Source organism: Schistocerca gregaria, chromosome 1 (genome assembly GCF_023897955.1).
Source record: "Schistocerca gregaria isolate iqSchGreg1 chromosome 1, iqSchGreg1.2, whole genome shotgun sequence".
Lineage (NCBI taxonomy): Eukaryota > Metazoa > Arthropoda > Insecta > Orthoptera > Acrididae > Schistocerca > Schistocerca gregaria.
The window spans coordinates 986,522,439-986,543,856 of record NC_064920.1 but is presented as its reverse complement, the minus strand read 5'-3'; the positions used below and the strand labels follow the sequence as shown (position 1 = coordinate 986,543,856).

General features: G+C 38.7%; 1 protein-coding gene across 4 annotated transcripts in view; it reads right to left on the bottom strand.

Moving 5' to 3' along the window:
• The window catches only part of LOC126277867 (parathyroid hormone/parathyroid hormone-related peptide receptor-like), a 506,877-nt gene that overhangs the window by 138,933 nt on the left and 346,526 nt on the right, over window positions 1–21,418 (bottom strand). For all 4 annotated transcript variants that reach the window (XM_049977414.1, XM_049977424.1, XM_049977398.1 and 1 more), the window contains 2 exons: window positions 20,400–20,562; window positions 7,487–7,617 (listed from right to left, as the gene is read on the bottom strand). In XM_049977414.1, coding sequence (XP_049833371.1) covers window positions 7,487–7,617; window positions 20,400–20,562 — 294 coding nt within the window. The remainder of the gene's footprint in view (window positions 1–7,486; window positions 7,618–20,399; window positions 20,563–21,418) is intronic.

Here is a 21,418-nt window from a genome sequence, read left to right as displayed (position 1 = left end):
CTATGTCTTATTTCATATTATTGTAGGAGTGTTGAATGTGAATAAATGAATTAAATAGTGACGTGCAAAAATAATGTAATGTTTGCTCTCTAAAAATCAAAATACCACGTCGCCCTACAAACCAGTTAATCTCACCCAAACACAAAGAAAACCGTGGGAACATCACAGTGGAATCACGTCTAGACTTCACGAAGACAACAACGCAGCCATCGATATGAGTTAAGTACCAAACTGTTTGTACTTGTTAATGACCTCAGACTATAAATTTGAATCTCCTTTAGTGCCTGAAGTCACCATGTGGACAAAGGAGTAGGACAACTTATAGACTGTGGAAATCCTAGGAAGAGGTCTGTTAAACTTAAGAAAATTCCCAAGATTTTCCCAGATTTCCCTTAAGTCCTGGGGATTATTTACCCTGTATCTGCAACTTTCTTGGTAAATCAGAATGACTAGTGCATTGTCTAGAGACAGGTAGGTTGTTACTTATTTTATTACAAATGATCAAAAACTCAATAATTTTGAAGTGTTACATCAACTTGGAAAGATTCATGGTAATGAAAGCAGATTGATCCACAAGATACACACTGTGGAATGTATTGGTATATCTGCAGGATATGCTTAGGCCTGTGACCGGGATTGTCAGCAATTCTTGATGGATGCTCAGTTCACACACACACACACACACACACACACACACACACACACACACACACACACACACACACACATATATATATATATATATGATGTAAATAAAATAGAAAGAAACTTCCACATAGGGAAAAATATATTAAAAACAAAGATTCCAAGACTTACCAAGCGGGAAAGCATCGGCAGACAGGCACATGAACAAAACACACAAACAGACACACAGAATTACGAGCTTTCGCAACTGGCAGTAGCTTCGTCAGGAAAGAGGGAAGGAGAGGGAAAAATGAAAGGATGTGGGTTTTAAGGGAGAGGGTAAGGAGTCATTCCAATCCCGGGAGCGGAAAGACTTCTCTTAGGGGAAAAAAAGGACAGGTGTACACTCGCACACACACACCCACACATTTTGTTCATGTGCCTGTCTGCCGGCGCTTTCCCGCTTGGTAAGTCTTGGAATCTTTGTTTTTAATATATTTTTCCCATGTGGAAGTTTCTTTCTATATTAAAAACAAAGATTCCAAGACTTACCAAGTGGGAAAGCGCCAGTAGATAGGCACAATGAATAAAACACACAAACACACACACCGAATTTCGAGCTTTCACAACCGGCGGCTGCTTCGTCAGGAAAGAGGGAAGGAAAAGCAAAGATGAAAGGATGTGGGTTTTAAGGGAGAGGGTAAGGAGTCATTCCAATCCCGGGAGCGGAAAGACTTCCCTTAGGGGAAAAAAAGGACAGGTGTACACTCGCACACACACACACACACACACACACACACACACACACACACACACATATCCATCCGCACATACGATGTGTGTGTGTGTGTGTGTGTGTGTGTGTGTGTGTGTGTGTGTGTGTGTGTGTGTGTGTGTGTGTGTGTGTGTGTGTGTGCGAGTGTACACCTGTCCTTTTTTTCCCCTAAGGGAAGTCTTTCCGCTCCCGGGATTGGAATGACTCCTTACCCTCTCCCTTAAAACCCACATCCTTTCGTCTTTCCCTCTCTTTCCCTCTTTCCTGATGAAGCAACCGTCGGTTGCAACAGCTAGAAATTTTGTGTGTGTGTTTGTGTGTTTTATTTATTGTGCCTGTCTACTGGCACTTTCCCGCTTGGTAAGTCTTGGAATCCCGGGAGCGGAAAGACTTATCTTAGGGGGAAAAAAGGACAGGTGTACACTCACACACACACACATATCCATCCGCACATACACAGACACAAGCAGACATTTGTAAAGGCAAAGAGTTCAGGCAGAGATGTCAGTCAAGGCGGAAGTACAGAGGCAAAGAAGTCGGTGAAAGACAGGTGAGGCATGAGCAGCGGCAACATGAAATTAGCGGAGGTTGAGGCCTGGCGGATATCGAGAAGAGAGGATATACTGAAGGGCAAGTTCCCATCTCCGGAGTTCGGATAGGTTGGTGTGGGTGGGAAGTATCCAGATAACCCGGATGGTGTTATAAAATAGAAAGAAACTTCGACAAGGGAAAAATATATTAAAAACAAAGATTCCAAGACTTAGCATGTGGGACATGCACAGGCACAATAAAATAACACACAAACACACACACAAAATTTCTAGCTTTCGCAACGAACGGTTGCTTCTTCAGGAAAGAAGGAAGGCAACGGAAAGATGAAAGAATGTGGGTTTTAAGGGAGAGGGTAAGGAGTCATTCCAATCCCGGGAGCGGAAAGACTTACCTTGGGGGTGTATATGTGCGGATGGATATGTGTGTGTGTGTGAGTGTACACCTGTCTTTTTTTCCCCCTAAGGGAAGTCTTTCCGCTCCTGGGATTGGAATGACTCCTTACCCTCTCCCTTAAAACCCACATCCTTTCATCTTTCCCTCTCCTTCCCTCTTTCTTTTTTACAGCTAACAATACTAGATGTAAAAAAGAGGTAAGTGGTCAAGCAAGACACAATATAGTCCCTGCTTCATACTTTAAATTGTTCCATCAGAATGTTCAGTCTCTTTCCAATAAACTGAATGAAATACAAATCTTGTTGAATGATATGAGTGATATTTTCGTTTTATGCTTTACTGAGTGCTGGCTAAATAAAAACATGATAGAACTAGCACACCTACCTCAGTTTAAATTAGCTGCCACATTTTGTAGAGAAGTACTTAGGCATGGTGGTAGCTGCACATATGTTCGAGTAGATATAGACTTCACTAACGTAACCAAATTTGACAGCTTATCTAAAGAAAGGGACATAGAACTCTCAATAGTAGAACTGCCAACTAGCAATTCTGTAATCATCTGTGTATATAGGTCACCAGATGGCGGTAAAAAAGTGTTTTATAATCATATGGAAGAGCTGTTAGAGGACTTCAACACTCAAGATTTCAATGTTGATTTCTCCAAACCTAGTAAATTTAAAGATGAAATCAAAGACTTACTGAAGTCCTTTAAACTAAAACCAACTATAACGAACCCAACTCATATAACCACTACTTCTGTAACAACCATAGATCAGGTGTTTGAAAATACAGATAAATATGTCTGCAACACAGAGACTGCAAACACTGGGTTTAGTGATCAAATACTAACAATAGCTATTCCAGGAAACATGAAAGCCCAAAAAACTAGAGCTATTGTGAGGAAATTTAATAATGAAAACATAGATTACTTTTGTTCTCTCTTTAGAAGAGAAATCTGGACTGATGTTTACAATTAAAACAACACAGATGACAAGTTTGATAAATTTATGGCCACATACAAGCATTTTTTTGAAATAGCCTTTCCCAAACAAACGTCACTTACAAATTCTGTGCTCAAACCAAATAAATGGATCACAACAGGAATAAAAATATCATGCCAGAATAAAAGAAACTTATATGAATACTCAAAGCAAACCAAAAATACTGCATTCATCAACTACTTTAAACAATATAAACAAATACTTAGACAAGTAATAACAAAAGCAAAGAAAATGGAAAATGACAAACAAATAAAAAATCCCAGGAATAATACTAAAGCAACCTGCAGTATCATAAAAATAGAAGCAGGTACTACATCATTAGTCCACAAAAATATAGAACTTCATGAAAACAACAATAAAATAATCAACCCCACAGTAGTGGCTAGTAAATTTAACTACTACTTTTCTAATGTTGTACACCACCTAATTACCAAACATTACAACTCACAACCAGACAGCAATACACTCCAGTCAGATACAAAAATTCTTACAAGAACCCTATTCACATCTCCAACAACACTTGAGGAATTATCTGTCACTATAAAAAGGTTACCCAATAAGTATTCAAGAGGTACTGATGAAATACCAGATATTATCATCAAAGCAAGTGTAACATCTATCATAGAACCATTAACGGATATTTTCAATTCATCATTCGTGAGTAGTATATTCCCGATAAATCTGAAAACGGCAAAAGTGACACCACTGTACAAGAAAGGGGACAAACATGAAGCTGCAAACTATAGACCTGTATCACTATTGTCAGGTTTTGGTAAAATTCTTGAAAAACTCTTTCTTCGAAGGCTGACACCTTTTCTAAATAAAGAAAACATAATAAGTGATGCACAACATGGATTCAGAACTGGCAGACCAACACAGTAAGCTATTTGTACCTTCTTAAATCAAATTCTAACTGCAGTAGATAATAAGAAACATGTGTCTGGCCTATTTCTTGACCTTAGTAAAGCCTTCGATGTAATTGATCATAATACTCTGTTGCAGAAGCTAGGTAATTATGGAATACGAGGCCAGCCAAACAAGTGGATACATTCCTACCTTCATGACCATCACTAAAATAAAATAAAAGGCATAAAAACACAAAAAATTGTAATTTTTACAGTAAGGCACAAAACATTACATATGGATTTCCTCAAGGGTCAGTCCTTGGGCCAATTCTTTTCATAACTTATGTTAATGATTTGTCAGAAAAAATAACTAAAGGGACAACAGTACTTTTTGCAGATGACACAAATATCCCAATCAAATCACGTGATGAAGAAAGCCTACAAAAAACAGCTACAGATATAATACAAAATTTGACACAATGGTTCAGAACAAAAAAGCTAATAATAAATAATGAAAAAACAGTGACAGTCAATTTCCACAATTCACAGAAACTACTTCCTGCAAGACCAATTTTTAAAATTGATGGAAAAACTGTCTCATCTGTGAGCGACACAAAAGTTTTAGTTATACATATCCAGCAAAACCTAAAATGGGAGACACATCTTAACCACGTAAATAAAAAGCTAAACACACTTATGTACACAGGAAGAATCCTTGCACAAAATACAAGCTGTGTGTCTGTGATCACAATGTACCATGGCAGTATTCAGTCACTGCTGATGTATGGCATTATCTTTTGGGGGAACTCCGTAAGTACAAACAAAACATTTAGTCTACAGAAAAAGATTGTTAGAATAAAAAACCATGCTAAGTACAGAGACTCCTGTAGACCAATATTTAAAAACCTCAGTATACTGCCTCTCCCTTCCTTATATATGTATTAAATATTAAATTTCACAAAAGGAAGTATTTTAAAAGATGGAAATATCTTCAAGTATAACTGTATAACCTGAGTCGAAACAAGGCCCCGGGAGTAGACAACATTCCATTAGAACTACTGATGGCCGTGGGTAAGCCAGTCATGACAAAACTCTACCAGCTGGTGAGTAAGATGTATGAGACAGGCGAAATACCCTCAGACTTCAAGAAGAATATAATAATTCTAATCCCAAAGAAAGCAGGTGTTGACAAGTGTGAAAACTACCGAACTATCAGTTTAATAAGTCACAGCTGCAAAATACTAACGCAAATTCTTTACAGACGAATGGAAAAACTGGTAGGTGCAGACCTTGGAGAGGATCAGTTTGGATTCCGTAGAAATGTTGGAACACATGAGGCAATACTGATAAGTTATCTTAGAAGAAAGATTAAGAAAAGGCAAACCTACATTTCTAGCATTTGTAGACTTGGAGAAAGCTTTTGACAATTTTGACTGGAATACCCTCTTTCAAATTCTGAAGGTGGCTAGGGTAAAATACAGGGAGCAAAAGGCTGTTTACAATTTGTACAGAAACCAGATGGCAGTCATAAGAGTCGAGGGTCATGAAAGGGAAGCAGTGGTTGGGAGAGGAGTGAGACAGGGTTGTAGCCTCTCCCCGATGTTATTCAATCTGTATATTGAGCAAGCAGTAAAGGAAACAAAAGAAAAATTCAGAGTAGGTATTAAAATTCATGGAGAAGAAGTAAAAACTTTGAGATTCGCCGATGACATTGTAATTCTGTCAGAGACAGCAAAGCACCTGGCAGACCAGTTGAATGGAATGGACAGTGTCTTGAAAGGAGGATATAAGATGAACATGAACAAAAGCAAAATGAGGATAATGGAATGTAGTCAAATTAAGTCAGGTGATGCTGAGTGAATTAGATTAGGAAATGAGACACTTAAAGTAGTAAAGGAGTTTTGCTATTTAGGAAGTAAAATAACTGATTATGGTCGAAGTAGAGAGGATATAAAATGTAGACTGGCAATGGCAAGGAAAGAGTTTCTGAAGAAGAGAAATTTGTTAACATCGAGTATAGATTTAAGTGACAGGAAGTGAAACATGGACGATAACTAGTTTGGACAAGAAGAGAATAGAAGCTTTCGAAATGTGGTGTTACAGAAGAATGCTGAAGATAAGGTGGATAGATCACATAACTAATGAGGAGGTATTGAATCAGATTGGGGAGAAGAGAAGTTTGTGGCACAACTTGACTAGAAGGAGAGATCGGTTGGTAGGACACGTTTTGAGGCATCAAGGGATCACAAATTTAGCATTGGAGGGCAGCATGGAGGGTAAAAATCATAGAGGGAGACCAAGAGATGAATACACTAAGCAGATTCAGAAGGATGTAGGTTTCAGTAGATACTGGGAGATGAAGAAGCTTGCACAGGACAGAGTAGCATGGAGAGGTGCATCAAACCAGTCTCAGGACTGAAGACCACAACAACAACAACAACTGTGATTACCACCCTCATGATACTAGGCTGAAGCATTACTTGCATGTCAATACAGTAAGTACAAACATTTGTAAGAGAGGAGTGTATCATACTGGCATAATGCTATACAATCACATGCCACCCTATTTGAAACAGATGCAAAATTTACAAAAGTTTAAAGTGAAACTGAAAGAGTACTTTCTTGACCACTACTTCTATTCTGTTTCTGAGTTTTTAGAATACCAGAAAAGTGTAGTGTAACTGCTCAAATATTCTTAATAAGTCTATCATTTTATTTCATTACATTAAATTTGTCATCAATATTCAACATGTATTGAATAATTTTTAATTATTTATACTTTCAAAATAACAATGTGTATGATGTTGTATATACTGTACCAAACTGACTTGTCCTACATCGTTTGTGAAAAATATGTACCTAAACACGATTTACAGAACAATAAAGAAATACAAATACAAATAAAAATACAACTATAAGAAAAGGGTTTTTGTAAAGAAAGACATAGAATGTAATGCCTGTTTCTGAGGGCACTAGGCAATCCACCACTGGTGCTAAAGTTATGGTGACTCTGCTTTACTTTTATTCATCTTTGCTACAAGTTACAAGGAAATTAAATGACAAGCCAGAAACATGTTTTTCTTTTATTGCATTTACAAGATTTTTGCAGGCCATACAAATACTGCAATTACTTTTGTCACGTAGTTAAAGTTTCTCATTGAGAAATTATGCTGAAATTCAACACTAGATATTCTTGCTACTCTCCTGTTAAATCTTCCTCAGTGACTTCAGGTATGCTTTCTTTGATATGAACAAATATGAACAAAAGATAAGAAATAATATTCATCTAAACTTACAATATTCGAGGCAGCCACAGGAACATATATAATTGCAAATATATGTTTATTTAAATTTAAAGTCCAACACAAGTCATCTTCTAAGAAAATACGGCATATAATCCATGGAATAAGAAACAACAAAGGCAATCCTAGAACAAAAAAGAGAACATGATTTTTATTTATTTACTTATGTACTTACATTGAAAAATGCATTCTATACACTTGGTATTGCTAAATATTGTTACCATTATCATCTACAGTGTTCTGTCAGCTGTCAGTTCCACAGATGGCTAGGACAGCTCATCCTTAAGACATCAGCTGATATTTGTTCTTTATCCCTAATTCATCAATCAATGCTGCTCTTCTTCTTCTTCTTCTTCTCATTCTGAGTTTTTTCTCCTAACCTGACTTATGTATCATCAAGTAAGAGACATTAATGTCTCAGAATATGGCTTATCAGACTGTGTTATCTGTGGATGATATTTCTGCAACTGACTACCTCTCACTAACCTCTGTCTATGTTATTCTGTCTGTTCATTTTATATTTTCTACACTTCTTCTACACAACATCTCAAAGTTGTTAAAATTTTTTTGTCTGTTTTCCTTAGTGTCCAAGTTTCTCTCCCATACAGTTCCACACTCCATATATAACAATTAACCCATTTTTCTTCAGTCTAATATCAATATTACTAGAAAGTAGAGATTACTTTATGACTGCCTCTTTGACCACGGAAAGTTAGGAACAAATTTAAATGGGATGATGCCTATCATATATTAAAAGGTGTCCAGATTACCTTCCAGATTGTTTGATCCCAATCTCAAATTTAACAGTGTATCATCTGAAGACATTCATGTAACATTTGTCTTTTCTACATTAATTCCAAAGCCATATTCTCTCCCAGTGCCACCCAGTCTCTGTATCATATCTTGCAACATTTTTATTTGGTTTGTCTACAACCACTGTAATGTAACGCTGTCCATAATCCAAGGATGCAACATATTACTAAGCAAGGTTCTAATGGATGTAATGTGCCCACACCTTCCTCTGATCTCTGAACTTCTTTTCTAGCAAGTTATAGGAGGAGGTGTAGTTTTAATGTGCACTTCAAACTATGATACTGGCAGAAGTAAGGCTGTGAGGATCAGGCGTGGGCCGTGCTTCGGTAGCTCAGATGGTAGAGCACTTGCCCGAGATAGGCAAAGGTCCCGAGTTCGAGTCTCGGTCGGGCACACAGTTTTAATCTGCCAGAAAGTTTCATATCAGTGCACACTCCACTGCAGAGTGAACATCTCATTCTAGAAACATCCCCCAGCTTGTGGCTAAGCCATGTCTCCGCAGTATCCTTTCTTTCAGGAGTGCTAGTTCTGCAAGGTTTGCATGAGAGCATCTGTAAAGTTTGGAAGGTAAGAGACCAGATACTGGCAGAAGTATGGCTGTGAGGACCAGGCGTGGGTTGTGCTTTGGTAGCTCAGATGGTAGAGCACTTGCCCACGAAAGGCAAAGGTCCAGAGTTTGAGTCTTGGTCAGGCACACAGTTTTAATCTGCCAGGAAGTTTTATGATACAACTTGTAATTGCCAAATGTGAAGAAACAATAAGCAAATACAAAAACTTCTAGGATTGAGTGTGGACTGAACTACAAAATGCACCTTGAGGTGTAACACATTATTTTAGGGAAGATATTGGGTCATACTCTTAGTCCTTCTAAATAATGAAAGACGGTTGTGACATTAATAAATATTTGCATAAGTGCTTAAATTTCAGAAAGCATGTTGTAAGAGAAATATTTTATTATTATGTGGAGATGATGCAAGGTGCATGGACATACCACATCTGCAAAGCAGGACAAGGAGCTTCATGAGTCCACCTGCTGTGAGCTACTGGTTCTCAGATGTAGTAGCTTGGAGGTGTGTTGTGGCCATGTAAGAACGGTGCTCACAGTAACAACAGTAACATTGTAGAAGCAAGAACCAAAAACATTTCAATGACCTTTTGTTGTGTCTTACATTCTTGGCTGTTTTGCATTTCCAAATGTATTCTCATTGTTCATGAACATCAACAAAAGCAAGACGAGGATAATGGAATGTAGCCGAATTAAGTCGGGTGATGCTGAGAGAATTAGATTAGAAATGAGACACTTAAAGTAGTAATGGAGTTTTGCTATTTGGGGAGCAAAATAACTGATGATGGTTGAAGTAGAGAGGATATAAAATGGAGACTGCCAATGGCAAGGAAAGCGTTTCTGAAGAAGAGAAATTTGTTAACATCGAGCATAGATGTAAGTGTCAGGAATTCATTTCTGAAAGTACTTGTACGGAGTGTAGCCTTGTATGGAAGTGAAACATGGACAATAAATAGTTTGGACAAGAAGAGAATAGAAGCTTTCGAAATGTGGTGCTACAGAAGAATGCTGAAGATTAGATGGGTAGATCACATAACTAATGAGGAAGTATTGAATCGGATTGGGGAGAAGAGAAGTTTGTGGCACAACTTGACCACAAGAAGGGATCGGTTGGTAGGACATGTTCTGAGGCATCAAGGGATCACCAATTTAGTATTGGAGGGCAGCGTGGAGGGTAAAAATCGTAGAGGGAGACCAAGAGATGACTACACTAAGCAGATTCAGAAGGGTGTAGGTTGCAGTAGGTACTGGGAGATGAAGAAGCTTGCACAGGATAGAGTAGCATGGAGAGCTGCATCAAACCAGTCTCAGGACTGAAGACCACAAGAACAACAACATCTCATTGTACAAGATATTTGAATTCAAAAATTTGTGTTATAATTGTAATGTACATATCTGATGACAATAAGCTCAATGTATAAAGCAGCTTAAATAGAATGATGTTGAAAGAAGAAATGTTATTGGTTAACATGCAAAGAGGTGCTTTATGATGAGCGAGGTATTTTCAAGGGTACAAACAGGTGACTGCATAGTAATGGCACCTTGTGTTGTACACAGAAAATGGAAGACTATTTGAGTCAATAATTTCTACCAGGAACTAGTTAGACTACAACAAAGCAAGGAGTATTCTTTTGAAAAGGACATTCTAAGGAGAAATCTCTGGTCTGATAACTTTAGGAGTTATTGTTGTTTTAAAGGAGTTACTGTTGTTTTAAAATACATGATTAGGTCATTTAGTAGATTTAGTGAACACGTCAGAAAAGGTTGAAAAGATGGAAAACAATGTAGGCAAACCGTTGCTCGTTGTAAGTAGGTCAAACAGTGAAAATACTGCATCAGGAGATATTCTAAAAATTCCGAAAATAAATGCGCACACCTACACTACCACAGACTTCAGTGCAAAAAAGGAAACTACATTAAAAAACACATCTCCAGGGAACTGCAAACTGAAGAACATTTATAATACATGCGGTAAAAAAGCAACACTAGTCAGTTGAGAAGAAGAACCTTAGATCCTCTGGTTACAAAAATTGTGAAACACAAAACAATCTGTGTGTAAGGTGATAGTCATGGCTGTGAAATTTCTGCAATGTTGATGAGAACATGTAGTTTCAAGGCATCAGGTTTCATAAAGCCAGGGAATCCATTGAGTGAAATAACAGATCTAACAACATCTACTGACATTGCTAGTTGGAATAAAGACGACTTTGCTGCGTTAATAGGAGGATCAAATGACGTCTATAGAAATACATACAAGATTATTACAGAAATGAGGAAATGTTTAAATAATTTAACCCACACAAATGTACTCATTATGAACATCCCACATCAACATGATTTACCACCCTGGTCATGTGTGAACCACGAAATTAATGTTGCAAATAAGTGTATCACTGAAATATGCACTAACTTTAAGAATGTCGATATTGTAGATATAAACAGATTGGAGCAAAGGTTCCATATAGTCCCTGAACTTCATTTAAATACATCAGGAAAGAAATTACTAGCCAAAAAAATACGTACTCGCATCTCGAAGAAGAGTGAAGAAAAAAGTATAAGTGACAAACAAGTGGAGATTAAGAAGTGCTTTAGATGAGTTACAAGCTGTGCCATTGGCCAGATGCAAATTACCAAGTGGTTTAAACCAATTAGATGAGAAACAAACAATCAAGTCATCAGCCGAACGAAAATTATGAAATGGTTTAAACCAAAGAGGACGGATCTGGATGAAGCAAAACTTATACAAGCTCCAGAAGTTAACTCACCTGTTGATTGTCACCAGCAAACAGAAGCCACACACAAGAAAGATTACAAACATTTTTTAGGGCAAGTGCTGTGTTAGAAATGCCATTAGATCAAGAATCAGAAACCATTTCAACTAAAGTTACTAAATACACAGATTTTGCTATACTACACCATAATGTTCAGTCACTCACAAATAAAATTTCCATGTTGGAAGTACTACTCCAATATGCACTAAATGTAGACATAATCTGCATTACAGAACATTGGCTATGAAATGATGAAGTAAAATTAACCTCAATCTCAGGATATAGATTAGCAAGTCATTTCAGCCTAGTTTTCCAAACATGGTGGCTCTGCTATCTTTGTGAAAGAACAAATGAAGTTCTGTGATGTCAGTAAAAGTTATATTGACCCAACTGAAAAAGACTTTGAACTTTCCATTACTAAACTGCCAGAGATTAGTTTCATAGTTATTAACATATATAGAGCACCAAGTGGAAACCTGCTAGTCTTCATGAATAAACCAGAGGTTCTGCTGAACAGGATCTGTACACTAAATATGAGGATAGTGCTTTGTGGGGATTTCAATATTGATTTTTTCAAAAGACAGCAGCACCAGAGATGCTTTAATAAATATGACCAACACATTCAATATGATCCCCACAAGACACTGCCCAACAAGTTTAACAGAATGAACAAATTCCATTATTGACCAAATATTCATATCAGAAACAAATTACAGTTTCACAAGCAGAGTACTGAGCATGGGTTATAGTGATCATGAGGCACAGCTGCTGTATATAGAAATGCCTACAAGTAGAAGTAGTTCGGAAAAAGTAGTTGAAAAAAGAAACTTTTCTGAAGATAACATTAGAATTTTTAATCTCTTACTGGTGAAGGAAAACTGGGAAATCATTGCCACTCAGAACAATGTTGAAAGCATGTACATGAGTTTTCAGAGCATCTTTCTTCACTATTTTAATGTAGCATTTCCAAAATTAGTAAAAACAGTAAAACCTAACAATAATAATCAATGGGTAACTGAAGGCATAAAAATTTCCAGTGAGAGAAACAGATTTCTGCAGTACTATTGTAAGAAATATAGAGTAACCCAAGAATTCACAGATTATTCAAAACACTACAAAAGAATCTATGGTAGAGTAGTCAAAGAGGCAAAAATTATGTGGAATGACAATTTGATAAGAAACTCATCTAACAAAATCAGATCCACATGGAGAGTTATAAAGAAAGAAACTTGTAGTTAAGCTCCAAAGAAAAAGAATGCATCGTTAACACTAGAAGGCTCAAAAGTCACAGACCCAAATTAGGTTGTGGAAAAATTCAATGAATACCTCACTTCACTTGCTGAAGACCTCGTTCAAGTACACTGTCAAGGACCAGTCCCAAGTTTCTCCAGCAAGCCAGTGATCTTCACTGCTTCTATGTATGTTTATGAAACAAACCCCAATGAAATTACAAGTATAATTAAACCATTAAGCAATAAGATGCAGGTGGTCTTGATGAAGTACCTGATTTCATATTAAAAACATGTGATCACCACATAGCAAACCCCTTAGCAAACATTTGCAACCTGTCTTTAAAAACTGGTGTTTTTCCAGATATTTTTAAAATAGCAAAAGTTTCACTACTACTAAAAAAACGGTACTTCTTCAAAAATATCAAACTACCAATCCATGTCACAGTTAAGTTCCTTCTCAAAAATTCTAGGAAAACTCTTCTATGACAGGCTTTTAAGTCTCATAAATAAATATGCACCTCTTACAGTACAACAACAAGGTTTTAGAAAGACTAAATCTAAACAAACAGCAATTTTTGAATTCTTAGACTGCATCTTAAAATCGCTTGATCAACATAAATTAGCTGCAGGTATTTTTCTAGATCTATCAAAAGACTTTGATGTCCTGGACCACTACAGTCTGCTCGAAAAATTAGAAAGTCGAGGTGTAAGAGGTGTAGCCCATAGCTGGTTGTGTTCATAACTAAAATGCTCGAGGCAGAAAGTATCACTTCAGTATGAATTCAACAAAATGAATAAAACAAGAAACAACTCATTTATTTCCATTTCTTACTACCGAATTACCAATAAAATATGGTGTACCACAGCGCTCAATCTTAGGTCCACTACTCTTCTTTATTTATGTGGACGACTTAGTAGAATATATGAGTCCCACAGAAACTATCCTGTTTGCTGATGAGATCAGCATATTGCTCAATGGATCCAGTCCAGAAACTTTGCAGTCCACAGCAGAAAGTTCAACGAAAAGACTTTCTGAGTGGTTCACAAAAAACAAACTCATTATAAATACTGAAAAAACTGTGTGTGTTGATTTTCATTCCTCTGTCTAATCAAATCTCTATTCATACATAATTGAAAAATGATCCCCTAGAAAATGTAAGTGCCACAAAATGTTTGGGTCTATGGGTTCAGCAAGACTTAAAGTGGGACACACAATATAAATAACTTTTCTAGAAAACTATCATCTGTGTGCTATGGCCTAAGAGTTTCAAAGGCTACAACAAGCAAAACAACAGTACTGCAGGCATACTATGCTCAGTTCCACTCACTAGTCTGATATGGGATCATTTTCTAGGGATACTCAACTCATAGTGTAAAAGTTTTTAGTATGCAAAAAAGAGCTAAAAGAATAATTTGGGGCCTGAAAAACATGGAGTCCTGTAAATCCAATTTTACTGAGCTTGGTGTTCTAAATGTTCCAAGTTTAAACATTTATGAAACTATCTTGTTCACTAGGGACTACCTCCTGAAAACAGGCAAACTGCTACAGAACAAAAATGCACACAACTACAGTACCAGAGGAGAATCAAATATACATCAAATATCACAGAACAACCACATATCAGAGGAGCATAATTAACATTGGTGTAATACTACACAATAAGATACCAGAGGAAATAAAAACTGCTGCTCATCCAATATTTAAAGCTAAACTAAAGGCATTTCTAATAAAGCACTGTTTCTATTCTGTCAGAGAATTTCTGCATACATAACAAAATTAATTGTAATAGGTACCTATTTTTAATTTGCCTACTATTTTGCTAATATTATGTATTATTGTCACTTTTCTTTCATGTGTCCAATATCAATTGTACAATTTTTGCTGAATGATAAAACTGGACCAATAAAATATCAAATTGAAGTAGCCACCAGAAAGATCGTGGGAGGTGCACATTGGCACAGCTCGTCACGGACAGTAGTTGCCGCAAGTAAAGTCAAGTCCACTAGAGGGCACGTGAGAATTCGGCTGTGCCCTCTGCTGGCGGAACAACAACAACTCAGGCAGCACGGGCCGTGCCCAGTCAGTTCACATCGGGCATGCCTAGCAGACAGTTCCTGGTCTACACTATGTGAAGTGTGACGGAAAACGTGAATCGTGTTACTACACAATTGGCAATGAGGATGGGATTGTTCTTATCCACGGCATGGAGGATTTAGTGCGGGTTTTGTTTGAGCAGCAGACAGAGCTCATGGCAACCATGAAACAAGTGCTTCCAGCGTTGCTCTCCACGCAGTCTGCTCCAGCGCCATTCCCTCCTCCCTTTCCCCGTATGACGTGATGGCGGAGGATTGGGATGCATATGAACGTCGCCTTCGGCAGCATTTCCAGGCATTTCATGTTGCTGATGCAGAGGTATGTCATGCTCTTTTCTTGTCTTGGATATCTCCCTCGCTGTATCAAGTTTTGCGGCAGAAAGCGCCATAGCAGGAACCCTCATCCTTGTCTTTTGATGCAATGTGTTCATTGCTGTCTTCATATTATCACCGCCACATGCATTTTGTGGTGGTTAGGGTCAAGTTCTATCAATGCAAGAAGCAGCCCCATCAGTCTTACTGGGTGTGAGCCGTTACCCTGCACGGTCTTAGTCGCAAATGTCATTTTGTCATGGAGCACTCCCGAGAGTCGTATACCCACGTTATGGTGCACGATGTCATTGTTCATTCGGCCCCTGATATGGAGCTCCGGCAACAGGCCCTGCAGTTGGAAAACTCTTCCCTTGAGGAAGTCCTGTCCATTGCTCAATCGTATGAAGTCTCTCACGCCGCAGGTCAACAGTTGGAAGCATGGTGCGACGTCGCGGCAGTTCAGAGTACCCCCAGCATTGGGCTGTTTGTCGCAAATGTAATAAAAATGACACATTGCTAAAGTTTGCCTCTCAGCCTCAAAAGAATTGAAGGAAGCAGGTACATAGGATACGGACATTGACATTCAGGAAGTTTCATCGGGGCAGGCTCCCGACGCATCAGCACACAAACTCTTTATCAAAGTGTTGGTTCGGTCGCGCCGATTACAACTGCAAGTAGATATGGGTGCGGCAGTTTCCTTATTGAATACACAAACTTACTTTGACCTCGGGTCGCCCCCGTTGGCACAAGTTTACCAGCGTCTATGTGGTCATGGTAAACAGTTCATTCCCCTACTGGGTCAATTCACTACCGACATTACTTACAAATCAGTCACTCGGCCTCTTACTTTTAGTGTTTTCAGTGATGCGAGCTCTGCTAACCTTTTTGGATTGGATGCCTTTCAAGCTTTCGGTTTTTCTATTGCAGACACCATACAGTTGGTCTCCAAAGATGTTCCCTATCAATTATTGGAATCTATGATCTCTGACTATAAGGATATCTTTGAGGAGGGCCTGGGGTGTGTTTCAGACTTTGAAGCTCACTTAACATTGAAGGCATGGCTCGCCCATGTTTTCTCCACCAGAGGCAGATCCCCTTGGCTCTCTGCCCTCAGGTAAAAGCAGAGCTAGATCGGCTGACAGCACTCGGGGTCATTCTGCCCATTTTTTCTAGTGAGTGGGCTTCACCCCTCGTTATTGCCAGGAAACACTCGGGAAAATTGCGTCTTTGTGGCGATTTCAAGGCCACCATTAATTCCCAATTGGTGGTCGACACCTATCCCTTGCCTCGGTTCTGATGAATTGTTCTCCACCGTGGCGGGAGTCCAATATTTTTCGAAAATCGATCTTTCGGAGGCTTATCATCAGATACCACTTGATGAGGACTCCAAACAGCTGGCGGTCGTCAACACCCCGTTTGGCCTTTACCAATACCAGTGGTTGGCCTTCCAGTGCCCCAGTGATATTCCAGCATTATCTTGAACACTTCACGTCGAGAATCCCACATTGTATTAATTACCTGGACGACATAATTGTCACAGGCCGCAGCATGGAGGAACACTTGCACTACCTTCGAACCCTCTTTCTCAAATTCAGGTCATAGGGCCTGCGTTGCAACCTGTGTAAGTCGAACTTCTTCCAACCGTCCATTGAGTATGTGGGCCACACCATCTCTCGGCACGGTGTCCAGCCACTAGGAAGTTTGGTCCAAGGTATTGTCAAACTTCTGTGGCCCGCTTCGCTGAAGGAGTTACAAGCTGTATTAGGCAAGATTGCCTATTACCACTGGTTCTTTCCCAGGGCTTCCACTATAGCCTGATCCCTGTATTGCCTTCTGCGCAAACGTGTTCCTTTTGATTGGTCGACTGCATGTGAGTGAGTGTTCACCTCATTGAAGGGCCTCCTAACATCAGCACTTTGTTTGGCTGGTTTTGACCCCAATAAGCCGTTGGTCCTGGCTACAGATGCTTCGCAGTATGAGGTGGGGGCAGTCCTAGACCATCGCAACGTGGATGGCTCCAAGCAGCCACTGGCGACTGCTTCTAAAACTCTTAGTCCCATGTAGGCCCATTACTCCCAGGTGGAGAAAGAGGCTTTTGCCATTGTCTACGCTGTTACCAAGTTTCACCCTTTCTTGTAGGGCACGAAGTTTCAGTTAATCACTGTCCATAAGCCATTAATATCGTTATTTGTCCCCGCCTCTCATATTCTGGATAGAGTGGCCCACAGACTGCAGCGCTGGTCCTCGTTCCTCTCTAAGTACCATTATGACATTCATTTTCACCTTACCGGACAGCATGCCAATGCCAACACTCTTTCCCGTCTTCCGGTGGGCCCGGATCCTAAATTCGATCGGGAGGAGATTGTGTGTTTTCATTTGGATGTGGTGTCCTACCAAGCGGTTGATGGCTTCCCGATCACTAGTTCTAGAGTTGCCAGGGAAACGGCAGCTGAGCCAGTTCTCTGGCAAGTAGTTCACCTTGTTCAGCAGGGGTGGTCATCCCAACCTCCAGGCCAGGCCTCGGACCCTCTTCGTAATTATTTTGTTCTATGAGACTGCCTCTCAGTCTTGGAAGGAGTTCTCCTGTTGGCTACCGATAGTGCTGCTACAGCTCCTCGTATGGTTGTTCCTGCACGTTTGCGAAGGGAGGTCCTCACGTTATTACATGAGAGGCACTGGGGTGTTTCCCGTACTAAAACCTGGGCTCGCAGACATGTGTACTGGCCCGGTATTGACAGAGAAATTGAGCACTTGGTAGCCACCTGTTCCCAGTGTGCAAGCCAACAGGTGTCTCCAAGATCAGCATTCTCTTCATGGCTGCCTGCAACCCAGGCATGGGAACATGTTCATAGATTTTGCAGGCTCGTTTCTCAATGGCTTTTGGCTTATTGTCATTGATGCTTATTCCTGATTTCCATATGTGGTTTGCTGCTCTCAACCACTTCAGAAGTTGCAATTCAGGCACCAGCAAAAATCTTTTCTGTGGATGGTCTGCCAGTCACCCTGGTATCGGACAATGGACCTCAGTTCATTTTGCAGACCTTCCAGGATTTTTGTAGGCGCTTCTGTATTTGGCATGTTTGCTCTCCCCCCTTTCATCCACAATCAACTGGGGAAGCCGAACACATGGTGTGCACATTTTCTTTTGTTCTTTTTTTGTCAGACATTTGATCATTTACATTTTCATTCTTTCTCACTGCTCTTCTTCTTCTTCATTGCTTCTGAGTGTGCATGAAGGATCTTTAAATTTTCCATTTACTTATTTCTTTTCATTTTTCCTGCAGTTCCCTTCTGCTCCACCAAAAGTGGCTTATTCATCTGTATCATTTTCTCTTACTTTTATATATGAGGTTTGTTCAAAAAATTTTGGAATGTTCATAATTTATGTTCTGGTGCATTGGAGTGAAACACAGTTGGCATCCCCGCACATGCCCGTGTTTAATATGTAACTACTGAAGTTTGATTGTTGTATGTCTGTTAGTTATTGTTCAGTGCTGTATTGGGTAGAACATTGTGTCACACAGTTTGCAAATTTCAAGATGACAGAGTTAGAGGAGCAGAACGCCTGCATTAAATTTTACATGAAACTCAAGAAAACCTTTTCAGAGACACACCAAATGATGTATGAAGCCTACAGTGATGAGTGCTTAAGCCATACCTGATCTTACAAATGGTTTACAAGGTTTAAAAATGGCCAGGCAGAAGTTAAAGACAACACTCATTTAGGACACCCTTCAACATCTACCAAAAATGCTCATGTCAGGGACATCAATGAAGCTGTACTCGCCAATCAAAGACTGATTGTCCATGAGATTCCAGAAGCTGCCTGGTTCATCCCATGACTCATGAGTCAAAACCAGAAAAACCTTTGCCTCATAGTTTGTGAAGAGGTTTTGGATCCCACAAATGAGACTGAGATATCCCTTAATAGAATCATAACTGATGATGAGATGTGGATCTATGGTAATAATGTTAAGGCTGGTGTTTAATCTTCACAATGGGCTGGGAAAGGTTCTCCAAGACCAAGAAAAGCTCATCAGGTTAGGTCAAATGTCATAGCCGTGCTGACAATTTTTTTTTTTACTTTTAAGGATTAGTTCACCAATAATTCATGCCACAGGGATAAACTGTTAATCGAAGATACTATCAGGATGTGTTGTATTGCCTGTGAGAAAATGTGAAAAGGAAACAGCCTGAAATATGGTGAGACAATTCATGGCTCCTACATCAGGATAACTCACCTGCACATTCATTCCTTTTGGTGTTTGACTATTGCACAAAAAACAAAATCACTGTGCTACCTCATCCTCTGTACTCTCCAGACCTGGCCCCTGCAGACTTTTTTTTATTTCCAAAGTTGAAAACCCCATTGAAAAAACAAATATTTGCAACAATAGACAAGATAAAATAAAATTCACAGTGGCACTTTGCACAATCCAGAAAGAGGCTCACCAAGACTGCTTCTGGAAATGGCACTGGGAGTGGTGTATCAATTGTGAAGAAGAGTATTTAGAAGGAGACCATGGTCAATAAGTAATAGGTAAACATAGAAAAATTTTGTGGACAAAGGTACAGAATTTTTTGAACAGGTGGGGGGGGGGGGGGGGGGTGGAGGGGAGGGGGAGGGGGGGGGGGAGCACTGGGAATAGTAAGCAAATTATCACTAATTACAAATGTTTATCAGCTGGTACAGAAAACTTTGTGTGTTTTTCTTAAAATATGTATTATAACTGTAAACAAGTGAATTGCTCAACATGAAAGCAAGAGATAATTATAGTCCACGGAACATACAAATAATTCAACTAGTAAAACCAGACCACTAAAATTATAATATTGAAATATGTCACTTTTAGCCTTCCAGCCAGTGGGGAATCAATTATTACATTTTCTTTATCTGTCACCAATTTATATATTTGTTTAGCATGTATTCATTGTCGCTTCTAATTTGCTTGCCAAGTTATTAGTAATATTTCCAAAATTTGAAACCACCATTACTACAGTTATATGCATATATAATACCCACAGTACTTCTATAAATGAGCCATGAGAACATCCTGAGAGCACTGTTGGCATATTGTGACAGTTATATTTGTAGTAAGTTATAATAAGGACATACGTACCCCAACCTAAAATGATGTAGAGTATCACACTGCTTCTGTCCGAAAAAAGAGCATTGAAAACAAGATTATGAAGGTAGAGGGCTTCCATCAATATCCAACTATAATTAGCTAGGATGAAATATTGCCAAATACTGATTACTAATTTGCAGTCCCATACAGTTCTCTGGAAGAGAGAAGGAAGACATTAAATATATTAAGTATAAACTATAACAGAAAGAGTCTTAGTATCTGATGGAACAAAATTTCAACATCTCTGTTTTTACTGTGAATAAAGACCTAATTATAAATTCGTATGATGTTTACATGGAGTATGGTGAACTTTAAAAAGAAAAATACATTTTCTTTATATACTTGCACATTTGAGCTGGTTAACTTTGTCCCTGCATAAGAGACCATCAGAATACATGCACTTTATAAAATTACAAGGAGACAGAATAACTGGATCTTCAAAAGGAAGAATTTTGAATGTGTCTATCCACAGTACTGAAGGGAAGTGCTGGTCAGTCATTTCACCACCCTACAATTTTTTGAATGAATTTTTCTAAATGCGCAACTTATGTCAGACATATGTAACAGTTATGGTTTTTGAATACACATAACCATACAACTGGCACAACATCTCTTAGTGCAATTATAAACTGCAATAGCAGCTTCTACAAATGATGTTTTTAAATTTGAGACATTGAACAAGTTACTGGGCTATAACCTACAAGATTGTTTGACTCTGAGTTCATAGCTAATTTTTTTTTTTTCTATAATATTATGAAAGGATGAGTAGATTACTACTTACCAAATAGGGAAGACATTCAGTTAAAAACAGGAACATCAAAAAGAGTTATAAACGAAAAAAAGGAAAACACAAAGAGTACATATGTACAGAGTCAAAACCACTACTTAACGTAATGGTGTAAGTTAAGTAGTGGTTTTGACTTTGTACATATGTACTGCTTGTGTTCTTCTTTTTTCGTTTATAAATGAATAGATATGGTGTTCTTTTAATAATTGACAAAGGTCTTCTT